This window comes from Rhinolophus sinicus, chromosome 12 (assembly GCF_057876585.1).
Source record: "Rhinolophus sinicus isolate RSI-liver-muscle chromosome 12, RSI-T2T, whole genome shotgun sequence".
Lineage (NCBI taxonomy): Eukaryota > Metazoa > Chordata > Mammalia > Chiroptera > Rhinolophidae > Rhinolophus > Rhinolophus sinicus.
The window spans coordinates 38507126-38523230 of NC_142512.1; the positions used below are offsets into that span (position 1 = coordinate 38507126).

A 16105-nucleotide genomic window follows, 5' to 3' on the forward strand; every position below is an offset into this window, starting at 1 on the left:
GACTGTATACAATTTATCAGGTTGAGGATGTTACCTTCTCCTAGTTTGTTTAGAGATGTTTATCATTAATGGGTGTTTCATTTTGTAAAATGCTTTTTCTGGACTTTCTGAGATGATCATACAAATGTTCTTTGATCTGTTACTAAGTTGGAATTTAATAACAGTGATTGATTTTGCATTCGAAAACAACCTTACACTTCTGGGATGAATTCAAATTGGTTACGATTCATTACCCTTCTCCTATACTGATGGATTCAATTTGATAATTTGATGGATTCAATTTGTCCATGAGGGAGATTGGTCTGTAGTTTGATTTTCTTGTTATTTTTGTCTGATTTGTGGTATCAGGGTAATGATGGCCTCATAAAAATCACTTAGAAAGTTTTACCTCCTCCTTTATTATTTTGAAAGTATTTTATAACATTATTCTTTCTGGAATGTTCAATAGAATTCAATACTGAAGCTACCTGAGTCTGGAGGGTTTTTTCTGTTTGTTTTTAGTGTTTATTTTTTGGGGAGAGGGAGGAAGGTTTTTAATCATCCAATTTTTAAAGATAAAGGCTGTTCAGATTTCTCATTTTTTCTTGTCATTTTTGGCAATTTGTGCCTTTCAAGGAATTTATCTATTTCATCTAAGTTGTCAAATTTATTGGCATAAAATTACTCATAATATTATTTTCCTTTTAACTAATATGTGTAGAATCTGTAGTTATATTTCTTTCTACAATCTTGGTATTGGCAATTTGTATCTTCTTTCTTGACTGATCTAAAGAGCGGTTAATCAAACTTACTGATTTAATTTCAAAGAACCAGCTTCTAATTTCATGGATTTTCTCTGCTCTATGTCTATTTGTTATTTCATTGATTTCCACTATTACATTTTTAATTTCCTTCCTTTTACTTATTGTAGGCTTACTTTTATTTTTCTAGTTTCCTAAGGTGGACGATTAGATCTTTGATTTTAAGCCTTTCTTTTCTAATACCTTTATCCTCCACTTTTCACTTCATGCCACTTCACTTTTATGAAAGTCCTACATTAGTACCTGTTTTTGCTAACTGAAAGAAATCTGAAGAGACTTTGTTTTTATGAAAAGTGAAAAGCAAAAACAGTGTTCAGTATTTGTTTTGCAGCAAGCAGTTATAGAGGCAGCTAGCACCCCAAGCAGTGAGAGTGGTACCACCAAGCTTCTTCCCCAGGAACTACATTCAGCATCTCAGCATCAAGGCACCATAGCTTTGAACTGTGTCTGTGAGCATATGTGCCTTATCTTAATTTATTTCATGCGTCTGTTACCAAGATTTGTCCTAAGGTAATTGCTTCTATGCTTTATGCCATTTTGGCTTATAAAGGGTTGCATAGGAACACTCTTTTGGATAGCAGGGGAAACCTGTATAAGCATTTAAAGCTGTACATTTTGCTGTAAGCACTGCCCTTGGTGAATTTTACAAGTTTCAAATGTTGTGCTTTCATTATCACACAGCAAAACATATTTTCTAGTTTTCTTTGTAATTTATTCTTTGATTCACGGGTTATTCAGAAGGGTGATATTTAACTTTCAAACTATCCAGATATGTGTTATAGATTTCTACTTTAATACTGTTGAGGCTATAGAATACTATGATTTGAATCCATCTAAATTTATTGAAATTTGTTTTATGACCCATTACTTGATATATCTTATTGAATAGTCCAAGTGTACTTGAAAAGAATGTTAATTCTGGTGCTTTTTGGTACAGTATTCTATAAATATCAATTAGGACAAGTTCACTGATAGTGTCGCTCAAGCATTCCATAACTTTATTGCTTTTGGTTTGTTTTATCATTTACTGAAAGAGAATGGTATTATTAAATATCTTTTCCATCTACTCTCTTTCCTGAAGTTTACATCATCTTATATAATAACCACTCCAACTTTCCTGTAACTAGTGTTCGTAATAGTCTATCTTTTCCCATCCTTTTAATTTTCATATTATCTTTAAGTTTTCTTTAAAATTCTTGAGCAGATCTGTTACTTGCTATTTGTAAATTCTTTATAATCTCTGCCTTTTCTGGGTCTGTTTCTACTGACTAGTTTTTCTTTCTGGTTCTTCTTCTGATATCCTGGTATCATTTTATCATTTCCTGTTTCTTTGCATGTATTATAATTTTTGATTGAAAGATAGAAATTCTGTATGCTAAATGTCTATATTGTCTTTCTTTAAAAAATGTTGAGTTTTGATAGGGCAGGCAGTTAAGTTAGTCGTAAATCAATTTGATCCTAAATTTTTCTTTTAATCTTTAGTAGGGCGGATCTAATTTAGCTCTACTACCAAGGTGTGACTTTTCTGAGGTTTTTGTTAAATGTCCCAAGGTATTCAATGAACTTTCTCCATTTTGGATAGTTAGAACTTCTCCCAGCCTTATTTTCGCTCTGGTAATTCTTCAGTTTACAGTTTCCCAATAATTGTTCTTTCCTTATCAGATGTTCTTTGCTCAGTTTTTGGGGGTCTCAATATGTGTATATGTAGTTTACTATTCAGCCAAATCTATGTAGATTTCTGCAGGCAGGGTAATCCTAGGGTTCACCTTGTATGTTTCTCAGTCCTGTGCTGGAAGTTGTTTAACATATCAAGCTGGTTGTTTTCTACAGTTTTACAGTTTTGTACAGTTTTATAGTTGTTTACAGCAAGAGGGCAGTTACTGTCATTCATGGTCAGAAGCAAAAGTCTCCATCTTTGATCCTTAAAGTTTCTATCTTTTTTCTTTTACATTGTTTAAAATATTGCTTTTTCTAAAATCATTAGAACCAACAAAAATCTGAACACACTGACCAAGCGTTATTTGATGATTTTAAGGATATTAATTTTTTTTATAGGAGTGATAAAGTTAACGCGCCTTTGTAAAAAGCTTTTATCTCTCAGAAATACGTATTTTAGAAATGTATATTTACAGATTAAATAATATAATGTCTAGGATGTTTATCAAAAGAAGATAAATGACACAAGACTAGCCATAAAAACGATAATTTCTAAAATATCAGTTTGAAGCTGGGCAATGGGTTCACTATATAATTTTGTCTACCTTGGCGTATGTTTAAAATTTTTCCTAAGAAGTCAAAAGTAGGTAGAGATAATTTCTCTCAGAGTGGTTATCGCTCCAACTTCATATGGCTGGGTTCATGTGTTTTATTTTGTTTCAGTTCTTAGAGACTGCTTTGACTTCTTTTTTATTTAATTCATGTTTTAATTATGTAAAACATTTACATAGCTATTAAAGTAAAACTATAAAACAACATTTCAGAAGTCTTCCTTTCATCCCTGTCTCTTCATGTTTTCTCTCCCCCACAAGTAACCATTTTTATTAGTTTTGATTATTCTTAATCTCTGACATATTACATATTCAAAGGAAAAAACAAATAGGTAATTTATCTAAAGTAAATGTAGAGGGCTACTTGGTATAAAGTCATAGTTGGAGGAGGGATTAGTAAATTGTCTCTTGAATTAAAGATTTCTAAGTCAATCCACAGGAATAATATTTGTTAGTGCAATCAATTAATAACCATAGTCTTTGTCTTTCAAACACTTTTATATATCAAAAGTTAACATTGTTGTGACCTCAAGAAAGGAATAAGATAAACAACGTGTACGCTGTGCTTGGAGTGTTTCCTACTTTCCTTCATTCAAGCAATTCTAAAAATACCACCTATTTTGTGAGGACTTTTTGAACAGGAAGATTCAATGAATAATCCTGTCCCCTCCCTGTGTAATCATGTTTCTTTAGTAGCTTCACTGTATCTCACAATAGGCAACAATTTCCCTACATAATATGTAAATGCCATTTGATACATGTTATTACCAATAGATATCTTTGGGCTAAATGGTTTTTATCTCTAATGTGTCTGTGACAGTAAACTCTCAAGGATGAAGGACTATGTTTTATTTCGTTTATATTGTGACTGACACAGACACAGTATATTCAAAGAGTCATTTAATAAATGATCTCAATATTGATTATCACAAATTGTTTAGTCCCATGATTAAGAGTTTCATCTTTTTATAGAATTATCTGTTTACTTTATTATTTGAATGATAGCTATTAGTATCTTCTTGAAATATAAGTAGTTCTTGTAATTCATATCAATAGTATACCTATAGCATATTCACTGAATACAATTTTTAAGTTTCACTTAAAATATCAGGATAGGATTTGGGCTAGATTTCAAAATAAACTTTTTATTCCGTTTCTACTTTAATGTCACTTTCTCCTTTTAAAATATCTTTCCTCTATAAAACCAAAATGAAATTTGCTAAATATATTTCACAGCATGCATTTAAAGCTAGTATAAGTAGGGCACAATGGGTTATGACTTACCCTTCCAAAACATAAACTACTTACGCGTCTGTAGTCTTTGTACATCCATTTAGATTTAGTACTTCAATGTTCCTACAGTTTTGTGCAAAGGTCCTTTATAGGAAAGAAACAAAGTAAAAGGTTTGAAATGAAATGGGAACAATTCTAGGCATTAAAAAAAGTAAAAAAAGATATTGTTATTATTGGTAATATTGGATGTTGGTACAAAAGTAATTCACAATTACAAACATTATTAATTTTCAACCATAAACTTTTAAACATTGATCTTTTTGTCAACCAAAGTTAAAATTACCTTAACTTTGAGTAAACAAACCAATCAACAAACAAAATTTAGTCAAGGCTCCAAAAGAACCAGTTATAATATGGGGAATCTGGCTTTTCTGGAGGGGCACTTGTTCTTGTTTTATTCTTAAAACCATACACTACTGGATATTTTTGTGTTGTAAGCAATGTATGTGTATTTGGGTTCAGAATAGCTTAAGAAAGCTCTAACTTTCTTTATAAATAGCTTAAAACCATTTTAGCCTTTTCTGGGTGAGATGGTGATTCCTTTACTTCAGTCAAGAAGATCAGTTTAAAAAGAAGATCAGTTAATCAGTAGTTATGTTGTTACCTTAATGCATTGTCTCCTACCCCAAGACACCCGCGAAGGCTTAACTTTCGTAAAAAGCCCCCACATCTTTTTGAAATATTCTCCACTACCCGGCCCTGTAAAAAAAGATAGGTCAAAAAAAGATAAGCCACCATTGTTTTTGAAAAGAATCCATCCTCATTTTTAATAATTTATAAACAAAAAGGCTTCTACTCATTTTTAAGACTTAGTTAATGCAATAAGAAAATTTCAACTTACTGTGAGAAAGCTTTCCTGATTAACCCATCTACTTGAAACATGCCTAAACCCTATATTGTTATTTATTTTGTTAAATCTGTAAGATATTCTATATGTGAGGAAGAGGTACTCTGTAGTTCTCTTACGTCACTATATTAAGGTAAGGCTGCCCTCCTGGTTAAACTGCAGCTACTGAAGGATATTAACTCTCTTTATTATTTCTGTGTCCTTTCCAAAGTACTTATAGATGGTACTCTAAATACAGCAGAGAAGCAATGGAAACTTAATGAAAGCTTGCTGAACAATTTTGAGGGCCATGTTGCTTTAAACATTTAAATCCATGAAGATTAGAGAATTGTGAAAAACATAAATAAAAACCCAGCTTTTTTTTAATGGCAAAAGTCTGCCAGCTTACTGTCAGTTGGTATTATTTTAAAAGTACTTTTAGTAGATAATGGAAAGTTCATGTGAGGTTATTAAAAAACTTCTTACATGGTTCCTCAAGACAATTAAGTTGCACAGGAATTTTAAAAAAATTTTAAAAATCTAATGTAAGTCTTATTTAATCCTTGTAACACAATGAGGAATCTATTATTTCCACTGTCCTGATGAGAAAACCAAGGGCCACAGAGCTTGAATTCTGGTTAAAATAATTAAAGCGTAAACCATTATGCTTCTCCATTTTAGAAATAATAGCAATACTAAGAGATAAAATATGGGGGAGAAGTGAGAAGGGGGGGGGAAAAAATCTCTCCCCAGCAAAAACAATTCAATAAATGACTCTGACTTTCTTCTTTTTTCATTTTCCACAAAAGCTATCTGTAGGCTTCCCAAGAACCAAACAAAATGCTCATCTTAAGAAGAATTTATGCAAATATCATATCCCAACAAGTTAAAATGATGCATTCTTCAATAAGTAAATATAAAATGACTTCCTTAAAATAAGCAAAAATAGTTTCACATTTCCACCACAAAACTAAAAAAAAAATTTTTCAGTTCTAGTAACACAAATAATTTAGTATTATTTCAGTAAAATAATTCTGCTCATTCTCAAAAACTGAGTAAGCTCTTGGGAACACCGCAGGCTCCTATGAAGTTCATATGCACTAAAATTAATAGTTTCTCTAGGGAAAGAAGATGTGTACGGTGGGGGCTAATCTGTTCCATGCTGTAATTACATTCTAACAAGAGAAATGGGGCCACACACCACATAATTGTACCTCAATATCCCTCTGGAAATCAAACAGGTCAATTCGTTGCCAGTTACTGCCATCCAGAGCCAGAACATTCCAGGCCTATTTTTAAAGAAAAAGAGACAGAATGAGCAGGAGCTGAAACAAAGGGTAAAAGTCAGCAATATTTGAATTCACAATCCAATCCATTAACAACTGAAATTGACCAAAACATTTCTCAGCACCCCCACCATTAATTCCCCAAAAGTCTGCCTTATTTCTTATTCAAACTTTATTCTCGAGGGTGGCTAGTTAGCTCAGTTGGTTAGAGTGTGGTGCTAATAACACCAAGGTTGCCGGTTCGATCCCCACACGGGCCACTGTGAGCTGCACCCTCCTTAAAAAAAAAACCACAAAAAAAACACTTTATTTTCCAATTAGATTATCTCATAAATGAGTGGGTACAGAAATTAGCAGCTACAAAACATCTTAACTTAGGGGCTTAAGGAAAGGACAGCTTGTGATAAGCATCATAGCCAGAAACTATTTTCTAACTGGGAAGATTCTAGTTCTAATCCCAAAATGAGACAGTTCAGCTGATGAAAAGCAAGGCTGTTACTCTATCTCTCAACTAGAATCAAGATGAAGGTAAACCAAAGAAAAGAGGACAGTACTCGGAGCATTGCTATGTTCAATTATATTCGCTATCCATAGTATACCTTGGTAGGACTTGAAACTACGATATGGTAATGAACTTAAAAGACAATGTCACTTCTCCATATACATGATAGAGCCTTAATGCTTTCCTCATTACTCATTTTCTCACTCGGGGATGTTTTTCAGTTCATCTTTCCCTCTAGCTTGATTCAGTGGTAATTTTACGACTGTAAGTTAAAAGACTTCTCTTACATTTCTTCAGTAAGCTAAAGGGAGGCAAGAAAGTTTCTACGCTTTTCAACTTTTCAGGATTAGGTGAAAAATGACTCCAGTAAGAGTTAATTGTTGTGGCTCATTCTGTTGTTTAATCGGAAAGCCCTTTAAAGTTTTCCCTATTAAATTTAAAGTGTAAACAAGTCTTAACATTGTTGAGTTATAAACTTTAAATATTATTTCTTATTTTAACAATCAAAACCCAGATTTGATACTGACATTCTAAAAAGGAAACTGTGGATACACTTATTGGCCCCAGGGTAACTGTCACACAATCAACAAGAAATGTCAAGAATATGACAGTAAACAAAGTTATTATTCTAGAAATCTTTAAGGTTTTTCTCAGGAGTTCAGTATGTTACTTTTTGTAGCTTCGTATTTTTCCAATGGTTTAATGGCTAGCCATGGGAGACAACAGATAAAACTTTTAAAGTTCATGTGTTTACTAGATTCTCGGGCTAAATATACCTCTGATTTGGTTTGATATTTCTCATTTCCTTATACTACTTTTTCAAGCAAGCAGGAAACATGCCAAACTGAGACTAAAATTAGGAATGACAGGTTCCTCTCCAGTGTTTTTTTCCTTTTTTAAACAAACTAATTAAATACTTCAGGTACAGAGAACAATAAGATAACTACTGATTTACTATCCAGATTTAATGAAAATTGGCACTGTGCTTTCCTTTCTTTTAAATTAAAACCTATTAAGAAGGAAGAGAAACCTGCAAATGAAAACAACAATTAAAACTCACTCAAATCAACATTCCTAAGATGAGACTGCAACTAAACAGGTTTAGACATTGGCCTGAGTATTTTGTTTCTCAATGATGACCTCAGTTTCATATGGAGACAGAAAGGAAGCTCCACTCATTTGTATAAGGCATGGCTACAGCAATCACTCAAGTATCAGGGACAGAAATGTGATTTAATAGAAATCATCAAAATACTACTGATTGTTTCCAAGATAGCTGATGCACAGATTTAATACGGCTTTTAGGATGCAGAAATTACATGAAAGTTAGCAAGACACAGTGAATTTTTCTATGGCAAGTTTCGTGGGGTTTTTTTTTGTATGTTTGTGGGTTTTTTTGCAGAGTGGTGTTGGTAACTTGAAGGAAAACTGGGACTATCTGCAAAGATAAATGCAATACTCTATGATATAACCATATTACACATCCAGCACCTAGAATTGTACCTATAGCAGGTTCTCAATAATAAACAGTTGTTAAATAAACAAGCAAAAAGCCATTGTACTGTTTATAAAAAGATAATTATAAGCACTCATTCATTTTATTCAGTTATTTATTATGTATCTTAAAGCAATTTTCCCACAAGAGATACTATTCTTTATATTAATAACAACCAGTAAGATTATGATGTTTCACTGTTTTGTCACAACAATATCAACTGACAAAAATGGATAATTAAGTATAACGTAGAAACTGAGAATGGAATCTGGTTTGCTTCTACCATTTTTAAAAATTAAATTCTAGCTACTGTTTTTTGAGGAAAGACTACAGGGAAGGTAACACGAGAATTAGAACCTCAAGAGCTTTCTGTGCATATGTATAAAATGAACTAGAAAAAACAATGAAACACTATTTTATTACAATTCTGAGTAGAGCTTAACCTTTTAATTTGCATGTTTAATGCTTTTCCCTCTAAATGTATCCTGTTTGTATTATACAAATACTCAAGAGTTCCAAAAAATTAGAGAGTATATATAGAACTGTAGAATTTTGCCATGGGTGAAACAACATCCTTTGAAACATAATGTACAACTAACATCTCGAGTAAATGGTTCACTTACTACAGAAGCTAGTATCATCAATATTAGGAAGGGGTGCCCCTCTAATCATGTCAACCATTCTTACCCTGGAGACCTGAGCACAGCGACACAAGGTAACAACATCCAGAAAAGAAAATATCCTAAAAAGAGACAGAGACAAACTATTATATGATAAAGTAGAGCAATTTATAAGGATAATACTACTGCCCATACAAAACATAGAGAGAGAAAGTAATCTTTCACTTGATAATATACGTATAAGTATCATACAAGTTCAATTACTTACATCAAAAGATGATAAAATATTTCTAACTGATTCAATTTTTTTAAGTAAAAAAACAATTTTTACACTTCTAGTTATCAAAAGAAGTAGGCTGAGAGAGGATATCTTTATAAAGAATTTTACATTTATGAAGAAAAAAGATAAAATAATATTGTAACACCCAAAAAACAGCAACTATAAAATGTTGTCTGTATATATATTTAATTCTAATTTAGGAAATTACAAAACTCATTTAACACATCAATGTCAGAAAACACTTCCTAGAATTTTTCTCAGTCTTACAGAGGTTAAATATTTATTTTAAAGCACTGTTATTTGAAATAATTTATTTGCTTAAAGTCTGATAATTCTCTCCACTATAAGCCACTTGTAAAAATAGGTCAGAGCATCCTGGGAATAAAGTGAATCAGTCACTTCTGCTTAAAGCTCTCCTTCTTTATTCATGAGTACCCTTAAAGATCATTTTGATCTGAGTAACAAGCTAAGCCCTTCTGCAAGTGGCAAAATATACAATATAATATATACTTTAAAAGATTCAGATTCAAGTAAAAGCTTCTGAGTTAGTTTAAAAGAACAAATTTTTATTGTTTAGTGAATAGAGCCTGTCAGTCACATTTTAGAACTTGAAATAAACTGAGTTAAAAATTACATCAGACAGAAGTTATGTGCATTTAATAAATAATACTTTGTTTTTTAAACTTTTTTTAATTTAGGTAAAATACATATAACATGACATTTACCATTTTAACCATTTCTAAGTGTACAGTTCAGTGGCATTAAGTACATTCACACTGTTGTGCAACCATCACCATCATCCACCTCCAGAATTTTTTCACCTTCCCAAATTGAAACTCTGTACCCATTAAACAAATAACTCGTTACTATTTCTCTAACTGCTGGCAACCACCACACTACTCTTTCTCTATGAATTTGACTGCTCTAGGTACTTCATGAGAGAAAACATACGGCATGTGGCCTTTTGTGATTGGTTTATTTCACGTAGCATAGTGTCTTTAAGGCTCATCTATGTTGTATCATGTAATTCCCTTCCTTTTTAATGCTGAATAATATTCCATTGTATGTGTATACCTCATTTTGTACATCTGTCACAGATGAAAGGTTGGATGCCCTTCGTGTTCCCTTGAGGTGGCCTTGCTACCCCTCTCATGGCTCTCTTTATAGAAGAAATCTATCTTCTTCAACACTGATCACCAACTCCACTCCCAAATAAATATACGCACCCCCAATCTTGGTACCTCAATTCCTAAAACAATAAGTTTACCTAATGCAACAGAACATTTCTGTATTGCTGATATGCCAAATCATCCTGAATCCCCGAGCAATTTGTATAAATATAATATTACACATGGGGGGAGGGGCACAGGTGAGAAACTTTACAGGTAACAATCCTAGTTAGACTTTAGTATCCTTTCAACAGAAAGGTTCTCCACAAAGGAAAGCACAATAGATAAACATGAAACATTAGGCTGGAGGTCAAATACAGACTTAGGAGACTCTCTGTAGCACACATCCCAATAATCATAGTTCCCTTCTTAGAAAGTACTGACTGGAGTTCTAAATGTCAAGATCCCCATGAGTTAGCTTTTCACCTAGATGTTGACATTAGAGTACATGAAAAAGAGGAAGAGAAGACGAATACAGTCGCTGTACTCCTTCATTCAAGTAGTAAGAACTTGGTCTTCCCAGTCTTGATTTGGCTCACTAGGAAGGTAGATGTGGTAAGCTTCAGTGCTTAAATGCCTCCTACCACTCCACAAGTAGTCTGTCTCAATGGCTACTACTATTTAGTAACCTTTGACTTCTATGTATTCTATGTAGTTGACAATGGAGATAATTATCTGGAAAATCCCAAATATAAGAATTGGTGAGATAGGATGCCAGGATTTTGGCTAGTGTAATTTTTTTTTTTTTTTTTTTGGGGGGGACTCACAATTGAGTATTTATTCTTCCAAAGGCAGTAACATTAACTTAAAAATTTAAAAAAATCCTCATACTTATAGATAGGCATTTGAAGGATAAAACAAGGGGAAATAGTATTGGTATGTCTATATAATAGGACAGGATAATAAACTACATTACACTTAGCACCTCTCTGCTTTACATCGTCTTCAGGCTAGGTATCTTAGGCTGTGTTGTTCACAGTGGTCCCTTTCTCCACACTTTAAGCTTTTACATAATTCCTTCTGAGGACACCTATGTCCATAATCAGAATGGTTAAGATCAAAGAGATAAGAAAACAGTTGCAATGAAGGGTCTGCTATTATTAAAGGATCCTGCTTGACCACTTCAATAAAAGTCTACCATCATCTCAACATTGTTGAAAAACTGACCTAGCTTTAGGCTGCTCAGGCTTAAGCAAAATAGGCTTCTCCTTCCTCACTCTTGATGAGGAAAACAAGCAAGCAAAAAGACCTTGGCCAGGTTTCTGAGACATCATGTGGAAGATAGGGTCTAATTATACATAAATCTTATTGCTACACAAAAAAAGAAAGTAAAAACCCAAACCCTTAATACTAAATCCTTGGAGGAGCACATGGGGCTGGCTGTTTAAATTAATAATGAAAGTAGACTTTAGGGATACGGTTACCCATGCAATGTTTTATAAAAAGGATTTATTCCCAACTCCCTTTGTCTTCGCAGTCACATGATAAACATCCCAAACCTTCTTAAACCAATACCTCTTTTAATACAGTTCTTTTTATTAAAAAAGTTAAAAAGCATAGAGTGGTCCTGGAGAGAAAAGAACAAAATGGGTAATTCCATTCACATCACAGGGATATATATGGTACAACTTTCTTGGACAGCAAATTTAACAGTGACCATTAAAAATATATATACTGTATCCTGTAGAAGCAAAAGTATGAGTAAAGATGTTTTTCAGAATGTTCATGGCAGCATTATTAATTGAAATATGGAAAAGTTAGAAATAACCTTAATATACATCAATAAAAAATGCTTAAATAATGGTACATTCATCCAATGGACTACTGTACTTAGCAGCCATTAAAAATAATGAGGTAGAGCTACATGAACTGATCTTAAAAAGATGTCAATGATTGTTAAATGACAGAAACAGAAACAAGAATAGTATTTATATGTTTTCATTTTTGAAAAATATAAAATATGTATACATGAACATGCATGTAAGTACTGTACATGTTTGTTACCTCTGGAGGGGATTACAGGCTTTTTTGGAGGGGGCTGTTAAAAGAGTAGGGATAAGAAAACCATTTATTTATTACTTTGTATATTTTTTAAAAGTGTTGGGTTCATGAGTATATATATTTTATTTGTTAAAAAACATTTTAAAGATACTAGATGAAGTTCTTTGGCCACATAATGATTTAAGCCTGCTTTGAATTTACAGGGTACTTGTCTACGTTCTGGAAGAAACTATACCACATTTTTGAAATTGTATACTTCTTATTCTTCACAAGAGACCATCAGTTTTCAGGACTTATTCCTTAAAACTGTATGCTAGTGTCTTTATTTCAAACTACAGATGCAGATTTACTAGGCATCTGTTTTAAGGAAGAAGATTTCAGGTATAATTATGACATTAGTTAGTATCCACGATCTGTGGAGAACTCTGTTAAAAGCAATGTATGTTACCTGTAGCTATCATGGAGTTATTTGAGCTTTGATTCTTTAGACAAGAATAAGCTATAGACTAAGTTATAAGAGTTCTCTATGCACACTTGGTTATTAATGTGAACACAAAGATGACATCTTCTGTTATTACTAAGTGAACCAAGGCTTGCAGAAACAATCTCTGTAAGATCAGATAATCTTCAACCTCTTAAACTAGGGTTGTACTTTGATTCCTCCTACCTTTTGAGGGGGGAAAGTGCTGTGAAACCACCCTGGTCATAAAGAATAGAAAAATAAGTTTTCTATGTGTTTTTGAAATAATTTTATTGTCACAAATATGGAGAAGACACATCAGACAATTGGTTTTGTTATCCACTACTTCCAGTTAGGTATTATTTTAACCAAGATTATATTCAGCAGAAATTATGCAAACCTAATCTATTCATGTCTGGTAATCCCATGTAGCACATGAAATCATTTAGTTCCTTAGGTGTGCAAGTAACTAATACTTGCAATAGCTGCAATCTGTGACCTGGACTGGAGCCTGAATCAGGAAGAAAAACCATTTTCTCCCCTTTTACTATTATACAAAGGACACTAATGATACGCTTGGTTAAAACAGGTACGGTCTGTTATTAGATAATAATACTGTATCAATGTTCATTTCCTCATTTTGATTACTGTACAGTGGTTATGTACGAGAATATCTTTGTTTTTAGAAAATACACACTGAAGTCTTGAGGGGTAAAAAGCATCACATATGCAACTTACCTCAAATGGTTCAGAAAAAAAAAAGACAGAAATGATAATGCAAGTGGGGTAAAGGTTAACATTTTGGGAACCCAAGTAAAAGGTATATGGGAATTCTCTGAACTATTCTTGCAATCTTTTCAGTAAATCTGAAATTATGTAAAAATAAAAAGTTAGAAAATAAAAAGTAAAAAGTATGTTAAAAATCTCAAAGGAGTGGTGGGAAATAAAAATACAAACAACAGCCACTGGCTTAACAGCAGCCACACACATCTAAATGGGTCACACTGTATTCTGCAAGCTAAATCCTACATCCAAGTCTTGTACCATAATACAACTAACATGCAGAAAACACATGAGCTTCAGGAAACAAAGTGATCGTTGAAAAGTACTTTTATATAGTTTTCATAAAATTGAGTCTGATTTCTTAAGATTATTTTCTAAACAATGTTTTCTTCTAGGATAAAGTTATCAGCCATATTCCCCTGTCCTCAGGACAGCCCCGATCTAGAGAGACGTGACTTTAGGGCTATTATACTAGCTTCACAATATCAAGCTGAGCCTGGAGGGAGCTCCTGGTGTTAGAATGTTTAATGGTAGAAAGACAAAAAGGACTTGAAAAAAAATAGTATCCTCACATAGCCAGATAGCTCTTAATCTCAAAACACAAACAACTCTGTGTGTACACGTATATACAGGACATACACTGAGGCGGTGTGTCTAATATGTATCTTGTTAATAGTCTATCACTGCCACATCAAGGCAGCATAGAGCTGCTTGCTACTGGCTAAGAAAATTTGGGGCCAAACAAGGCCTGAAGTCTCCCCCTGACAGAGCTAAAATGAAACACCCAATTTACTCCTCACAGTATCTTTAATTTTTGTTCCTCCAGGCAATGGAATATTAAGCTTGGCAACATTAAAACAGCAAATGGAAATTATAGAGAAACAAGCTATAATAGACAGGCAGCATCCCATTTTCTAATGGACTGTATGTGCAAAGTTTGTAAATTCTCCAAGATAAACAATATTACAAATGATGGTAAACTTGTCAGGCAAACCTTAGGGGGGGAAAATCCTAAACTACAATACTATATATTATGAAAAGAAAACAAACAAAAACGAAAAACACTTGAGTCTCAAATCTTGTAATATAATCTGAATCAAAGACCCTTTGCCTCTGTCCAAAGAGGAAACAACACTCTCCCAGACGTCCTTCTCCCGCACTCCCCTTCTCTGTCTCGTTAGTCACTACTTACCCATGAAGTATGTCTCACTTCCTTGGAAGCATCTTCTAAACTCTCCAAAGTTGGTTTTTAAATCCTACATGTGAGTTTGCTGTAATATTCTAGGCAAACCTCCATTATATCTCTGTATTGATTATTTTGCTGTCTGTTTTCTTTTACTACTCAGTGAGCTTCTTGAGGACAGTGACTCTTGCTTATTTCTATATCCAACATAATACCTGGTATGTTACAGGTCCCTAGTAAATGTTCTGCTCCTATGTTAAGGCTTAAGGGGATTCTAACTCTATGACATTCTGGAAAAGGCAAAACTATGATGACAAAAAGATTAGTGGTGGCCAGGGGTGATAGGGAAAAGAGATAAATAGGCAGAACACACAGGATTTTTAGGGCAGTAGAAACACTCTGCATGATATTCTAATGATGGATATATGTCATTATACATTTGTCCAAACCCACAGACTATCTACAACACCAGAGGTGAACCCTAACACAAATATGGATTTTGGATGATTATGTGTCAATTAATGCAGGTTCAACCTTGGTTATTAAAAAAAACAACAAAGCAAGCCCCATTCTGGGGAGTGATGCTGATAATGGTGGAGGATATGCAGCATGATGCAGGAGGCACATGGGAAATTTCTGTACCTTGCTCTCAACTTTGTTATAAACCTAAAACTGTCCTACAAAAATAAAGTCTTTAAAAAATAAAGTTTTTAAAAAATAAAGTTGAAGGAATACAAAGTACAGCAATGAGGTCTGTGCTAACTCTTAAACCTTGATTTTAGCATCTGGCTGCTAATACAAAATAAAATATGCATTTTTTAATTCTCTCATCAAAGAAAATATATAGATTAATTACAACAGTAAACACAAATTAATTGCAACAATAAACATCATGCATATGTTATACCAAAAAAATAAATATTTATAACAGTTATAATAAACTATTTTTGTTAAAAATCAGTATAAAACAAATCGTGCTGACTTACTTTTCTTGGTATTTAATAAAATATATCACTTGAACCCTTCTCCCACCCCCGAGAAAAAGCTTTAAGGGAATATAATTTAATTATTTTAATACCTCATGGCTTTCATAAAGAACTGTCATCCTATACAGTGAAACCCTCAAGGATGACTAAAACC

At 33.1% G+C, this 16105-nt stretch overlaps 1 protein-coding gene across 4 annotated transcripts in view; it reads right to left on the reverse strand.

Annotated features, from left to right (window-relative positions):
- FBXL20 (F-box and leucine rich repeat protein 20) overlaps positions 1–16105 on the reverse strand; it is a 98913-nt gene that overhangs the window by 30761 nt on the left and 52047 nt on the right. For all 4 annotated transcript variants that reach the window (XM_019747614.3, XM_074319444.2, XM_019747615.3 and 1 more), the window contains exons 3-6: positions 9157–9211; positions 6401–6475; positions 4965–5059; positions 4376–4444 (exon numbers count right to left, since the gene is read on the reverse strand). In XM_019747614.3, the coding sequence (XP_019603173.1) occupies positions 4376–4444; positions 4965–5059; positions 6401–6475; positions 9157–9211 (294 nt within the window). The remainder of the gene's footprint in view (positions 1–4375; positions 4445–4964; positions 5060–6400; positions 6476–9156; positions 9212–16105) is intronic.